The 6,365-nt window shown below is 38.4% G+C and overlaps 1 protein-coding gene and 1 pseudogene across 1 annotated transcript; one reads left to right on the forward strand and one right to left on the reverse strand.

Moving 5' to 3' along the window:
* The first annotated feature begins 266 nt into the window (after positions 1 to 266).
* Positions 267 to 1,948, forward strand: LOC107893884 (ninja-family protein AFP3). Its single transcript, XM_016819025.2, has 2 exons — positions 267 to 865; positions 1,473 to 1,948. Exons 1-2 carry the CDS (start codon positions 382 to 384, stop codon positions 1,868 to 1,870), a joined length of 882 nt encoding a protein of 293 aa, XP_016674514.1. The 5' UTR covers positions 267 to 381; the 3' UTR covers positions 1,871 to 1,948.
* A 113-nt stretch (positions 1,949 to 2,061) lies between these two features.
* Positions 2,062 to 5,984, reverse strand: LOC107893883 (LRR receptor-like serine/threonine-protein kinase RPK2; annotated as a pseudogene).
* Between the last annotated feature and the right edge of the window lie 381 nt (positions 5,985 to 6,365).

The following is a 6,365-nucleotide window of genomic DNA, read 5'->3' on the forward strand; positions in this document are numbered from 1 at the left end:
ATAAATAAAAGCGTTACACCAAACTGAACACAAACCTAGATTTATTTGTTATGGGATAGATGTTTTTAGAAAAGATTAACATAGCATTTTAATCAAAATGATTAACAATGTGAATTATTTGAACTAATTATTTTTATTATAAAAATAAAAAAGTTAAATTATTTCATATTAAAATATAGGGACGAAAGCCAGAAATTGACCAATTTCTTTGATGTGAATAATCCAAGTTTAAGCTTTTATATACATGGGTTAAGGCTAACTTAGATCAAGGGCTGGTTTTTTCCTTCTGTTTTTTTTTTCTGTTTCATAGGCTAAGACAATAGCTTTATTTATACCAAAAAAAAAAACACTCCTTTTGTTGGGTTTTATTTACTTTGTTTAATGTTTCCATCAAAAATGGGATCAGAAGCAAGTGAAAACAGAAGCAAAGAAATGGAGAATCTTTCTTTGCAAACAGAAAATTCCCCAAGAAACCTGTTACAAAGATTCATGTCAAGAGAAACACTAGATTCAACAAGAAGTGAAGGTGAAGATGATGAAGATGAAGAAGAAGTGGAGCTGAATCTTGGGTTATCATTAGGAGGCAGATTTGGTGTTGATAAGCATGCAAGTAAGTTGAAAAGGTCATCTTCTATTGCTGGTTCAATACCAATATTTAGAGAAGATGATAGTGCCAATGCTCCACCACCATCTGTTCATCACCCAACAACTCTCATCAGAGCCTCTTCTTTGCCCACCGTGACTGAGGAAGAGTGGAGGAAGAGAAAAGAGTTGCAGACCCTAAGAAGGATGGAAGCTAAGAGGAGAAGAAGTGAGAAGCAGAGGATTTCAAGAGGGAAAATGGAGGAAAGTAAAGGCCTTCAAGGTACTTTCTGCAGCATTATCTATGGGGGATTTGTATTGTATGTTTACAATTTGTTTCATACATAATACCATTTGATGTAGATACCAATTTTGACCTAAGTTATTCTTGATGCTCAAGTGTGAGTATGTATTAGATTTTTCTTCTTCTTCATGTATTTGGACTTTAGTGGTCTTCATCTCACTTATAAACAAATTAATATTGCTGAATTTCTTTTTCGCTAAAGCATAAGTAACATGGCTTCTTATCATCACTAATTAGTTTAGGCTTGTTTGATGTTCCTAAATATCTGCTAACCTTGTTGATTATTTTGGTACTTGGATGAATAATTTGTTTTGAATTTAAAGCACATGAAGTTCCTTTAATGGATGTTGTTGGGAGAATAATTTACAGGAAACAAATGGAGATATGTGGATCCAATATAATGCATTTTAAATAGCAATTATGATGGTAATGGGATCTGGATGCAAAAAGATGTGTTATTTCTTGTGAATTATTTGATTCAAAATTGTCAAGACATGGAAAGTTTCAATGTTAAATTTCCATTTATGATAAAAACAGTGATTACTCGCAGCTGGTTTAATGGTTCTCATGATTACAATCACTGCAGGAGCTAGAAATTCTGGTGAAGCAAGAAGCTCTGGTAGTGCTTCATCCTTGCAAGAACAAGGCGATTCAGAGGCAGCTACCGGTTCTTCAGGGACAAAGACGAGTGGGAGTGAAAGAACTCTGGGACTGATAGGCGAGACAGTCGAAAATAAGGAGAAAGAAGGGGGAAAGGCGATGGAAGATATGCCTCATGTGTTCACAAAGGGAGAAGGTCCTAATGGGAAAAGAGTAGATGGGATTTTATACAAGTATGGGAAGGGAGAGGAAGTGAGGATAATGTGTGTATGCCATGGCAATTTTTTTTCTCCAACTGAGTTTGTAAAGCATGCAGGTGGTGGTGATGTGGATAACCCTCTTAGGCATATAGTTATTAACCCTTCCTCTTCTTCCCTTTTGTAATGTGGAGTATATGGCAACCCCCCACAAAAATGGGGCACTGTAAGTGAAAAGTTTGAAAAAAACAAATTCTTTGCAATGTCTACAATAGTTAATTTACTCTTGCCGATTTTCGACTGCCTATTTTCGGATTCTGCAGTTTCCTAGAAAAAAAAATCTTGATACCATCAAAGTAAAAGATCAGCATCTCAATCTATGAGGAAAAGATTATATTGTGATACTAAACCTGCCTCAGTCAGCATTAGATATGCAAAGTTTGTTATGATTTGTACACTTTGAGCTGTTCCTTCTAGATCAAGTCATGCACCTAGAAACCATATTATCAAACTGAAGAAGGTTGAATTCGTTTCAACCTTTGGACAACTTGCCTCATGGTTGGTCTGGTCGAGAGGCTATCAACTGTACACGTGACGGCCAAGTGCAGCAGTTCTACCAGATCATGATGAGGACCTGCATTCCATAACCTTAAAGTGAAAACATCCTTTGCTTGACCCTGTTGAAGCAGCATGCAGGCCCAAGAGACAATATTGAAACCATTTGCTTGCGAAGAGAATGAAGGATCCAAAGCTTTCTTATCTGATATCAACTCAAGCAGCACGATACCATAGCTGTAAACATCAGCCTTCTCGGATACACGACAGGTCATGGCATACTCGGGTGCAACATATCCGAATGTGCCAGCTACACCGGTTGCTGCATGGGTTTCAGATGTACCCAGAAGCCTTGATAATCCAAAGTCAAGACAGATAAGCATTGCAATCATTGTCCAACAATATGTTACTCGGCTTGACATCCCGGTGTAGCACCTTCGGGGTGCACTCGTCATGCAGATAAGCAAGTGCATGGGCTATATTGAGAGCAATCTTGTGAATAATTTTCCAATCTACACCTCGAGTGGATCTTTCCCTAATAAAATTTTCTAAATCACCACCTGGTAAGTAATTATATAAGAGAAACATATCCGTTTCATTGGCATGGTACCCTACAAGAGTTACAAGATTAGGGTGCCTCATTGTCTCAAGGGTCTTTACCTCGGCATGGAATTGCTGGATACCCTGAAACCTTCCAACAGCAAGCCTCTTGACTGCCACTGAGATTCCTGGAGCTATTTCAGCCCTGTAACTGGCACCAAAATCACCAATTCCTATGCATTTGCCAGCACTGAAATTCCCAGTTGCTTCGACAATAGTTTCATACGTCAATGGAACCCCAATGTCGACAAAAGCTGTAATTTCCCTTGATTCAGAACCCTGAACCCTGGACTTTGGGACCTGTTTCCTGGTGTAAAAGAAGAGGACAGCTAGAACTAGAAGAACTGAAACAATGGCCGAGGCAGATGCTATGGATGCGATCTCAATGGGACCTAAGCTTTTATTGACAGTTCTGTTACCCGAAGAAGAAGCTACTTCATTTTGTGAATCTTCAGTGTTGATCATCATATCAGCGGATCGTACAGCTAGAGAATTTGATGAAAGTTCTGACACTTAAGGGAACGAAACCGTCCAAAGCTAGAAGGAATAGCACCACTCAGGTTGTTACTCCCCAAGGAAAGGTGTTTGAGATTTTTCAACTGATTGAGCCCTTTGGGTACCAGACCTCTAAGTTTGTTTCCACTTAGGTCAAGTAAAACAAGGGACTTCAAGTCCCTGAAACTTTGGGGAACGACTCCTTCAATCTGATTCTTAGAGACATCCAAAAATTTAAGGGGTCTGCAAATTGCACCAATTCTTGATGGAATATGACCAGACAATCTGTTATTGCTAACATTGACTATCATCCCATGGAGCTTATTACAGTTTACAAATAAACTTTCTGGAAATGATCCAGTGAGATTGTTTCCACCAGCAAGAAAAGCATATTCAATCTGCTTAACCAATCTTGCTCGTGCAATTGGTAGCCATGGGAGTGAACCAGAGAAGTTATTTCCACCAAAATTGTGAATCAACACTGCTTTCGAACCCTGAAATGGCAAAATTGTTTCGAGGCGTGTTTTACATGTAAAGAATGACAGATAAGCAGATGGCAGATCATGGGGTTGGAGAAGTTCAAAACTAGAGGATAAAATACCAGGGCAGGCACAGTAATTGAACCTGGGGATTGATCCTGACATGAGATTTCCACTGATATCAAAGAGTGTCATACAAAGAACTCGAAGCTGCTCATCAAGCTCCCCAGTTAGCCTGTTCGAGCTCATATCTAGATGACGTAGTTTCTTGCATCCATTGAACACTCCAAAGACATCCCCAACAAAGTGGTTCTGAGCTAAGTTTATGATTTCTAAGTTCTCGCAACCACCCCAATTTCTTGGCAACTTACCCTCAAGATTCGCCCTGAGCGCCCAAAGAACTTTAAGCTTTGGAAGGGTTGTGATTCCCATTGGAATGGAGCCTTGGAAACTATTATACTCATCGGTATCAGTCTAAATGACAGCTCTTCATTTGAATTCTGCCCACTCAGAAAGGGATCGAAAAGATTAGACAGGACAAGAATGGACAACTGAACACAATCTCCAAGCTCTGTGGGGATAAAACCGCTAAGATTGTTCCTAGCAACATCAAGAACCTCAAGCTTATGCAGCTGGCCAAGCTCATTAGGAATAACACCATCCAACATGTTGGAAAACAACACAAGAGTCCGTAACTGCCGACAATTCCCTAAACTACCGGGGATATGCCCAACTAGGAAATTGCCAGACAGATCAAGATGCTCTAGATACCGACAATTACTTCCAAAAAAATCAAGAATCGGACCGTTTAGCTGATTATTAGACAAATGAAGTCCTTTCAAATAATAGAAACTACCAAAATAATCAGGGATAGACCCCTTCAGCTTATTCCCAGCTAAATTCAAAACCTCCAAATCCACAAATTTTGACAAAGACCCTGGGATCTCCCCTTCTAGTGCATTAAACCCGAGATTCAAAACCCGCAAATTCCTCAGCCCCACAATTTCATCAGGCAACTTCCCAGTAAATGAATTCCCTTCAAGATCAAGTTGTTCTAATTTCTCTAAACCCCATAATTCTAAAGGAATTTCACCACCAATGTCATTAAAAGCAAGAGAGAGAACTCTAAGTTCAGTAAGTTTCCCAATCAAAGGTGACAAGTATGCCACTAATTTCCCCCTTGAACATGCTCTTCTTCTAAATCCAAAACCATAAAATGGAAGAAGCTTTGAAGAAGGAGAACAAGATGGGGTAAAGTTACCTTCACAACAACCACCACCGGCAATATTAATGGAGATGACCTGAGACCTTGAATTGCATGAAACTCCATGCCAAGAGCAGTGTTTTGGGTTCTTCGAAAGGTCCCAGCTTGAAAGTATCCCAGAAGGGTCATAAACAGAGGTTTTGAACTCCAACAGGATCCTTCTCTCAGGAACCAACAACTCCCCTGAAACTAAGCAGATGACAAACAAAAACAAGACCAAACCTTTACAAAACAAATGACATCTCATATTTGTTTCCCAAGAAAACAAAAACAAACCCAACAAGAACAACAAAAAGAATTCTCTCTGAGCTTCAAAAAGTCCACCAAAAGCCACTCACTCCTTTCACCCCCAACGGAAAAAAGTAATTTATATTTCTTAAACAACGGAAGGGAAAAGAAAAGGGGGTCTTTGGAGAAGAAAAACGCGTTTCTTTTTAAAAATTTGTTCTTTATTTTTTTGCTTCTTGTCGATGGAGTCGTGCAAAGTCTGGGTGTTTGAGCTTTGGTCTGTTCCTTTTCTCACTATTTTTGGGTTATTTTCCTTGCAAATGGAGAAACAGGGAAGAGGGGGCCACGTAGTGTTAATGGATGATGGGGGTGATAGTGGGGTCCATTGGCGGGTCAATTAATGTATCTGAACTGTCAACACACGGCGGCTCCCGGCAGGACCATGGAACTGGCGGGTCCCCTTTCTTGTTTGTTTTTACGTGGAATATCTTTGCCTCTCACTTAGAAGCCTGCGCTGTCGTTTTCCGTCACGTGGAAAAATAGAAAAAGGGTGAAACTGAAAGGTTAAAATCTGTTCTTAGTCCCTGTACTTTTACAAATTTTGAGATTTAATCTCTATGTTTTAAAAGTTAAAGGCTTAATACGTAATTTAGTGCATAAGTTTGACACTTCTTTCTAATGTGGTATCTATATTATTTTTTGGTCCAATCCGGTATTTGTATCTGACAAAAGTTATATATTTTGGCACACAAAGATAATGCTATTAATATTTTAGTGTTTACTTCGATTTCTAGAGTTGATTTGATGAAAATTCATAATTAGCTAATAATATTAACACTTAATTTTCATTAAATCAACTCTAAAACATGAATGAAATCTCATCCATTAGATTGTATTTGATAAATTAATCGTAAAATTAAATAAATTCACAATTAATATAAAATTTATTCTATTAACAATGTCATAAAAATTCAAAGCTAGTCCTATTAGTAATTAACTTTTATCGAATCAACTCAAATTAAAAACTAAACGTTAACATTGTTATCTTTGAATACCAAAAT

Source organism: Gossypium hirsutum, chromosome A13, assembly GCF_007990345.1.
Source record: "Gossypium hirsutum isolate 1008001.06 chromosome A13, Gossypium_hirsutum_v2.1, whole genome shotgun sequence".
NCBI classification, from domain to species: Eukaryota; Viridiplantae; Streptophyta; class Magnoliopsida; order Malvales; family Malvaceae; genus Gossypium; species Gossypium hirsutum.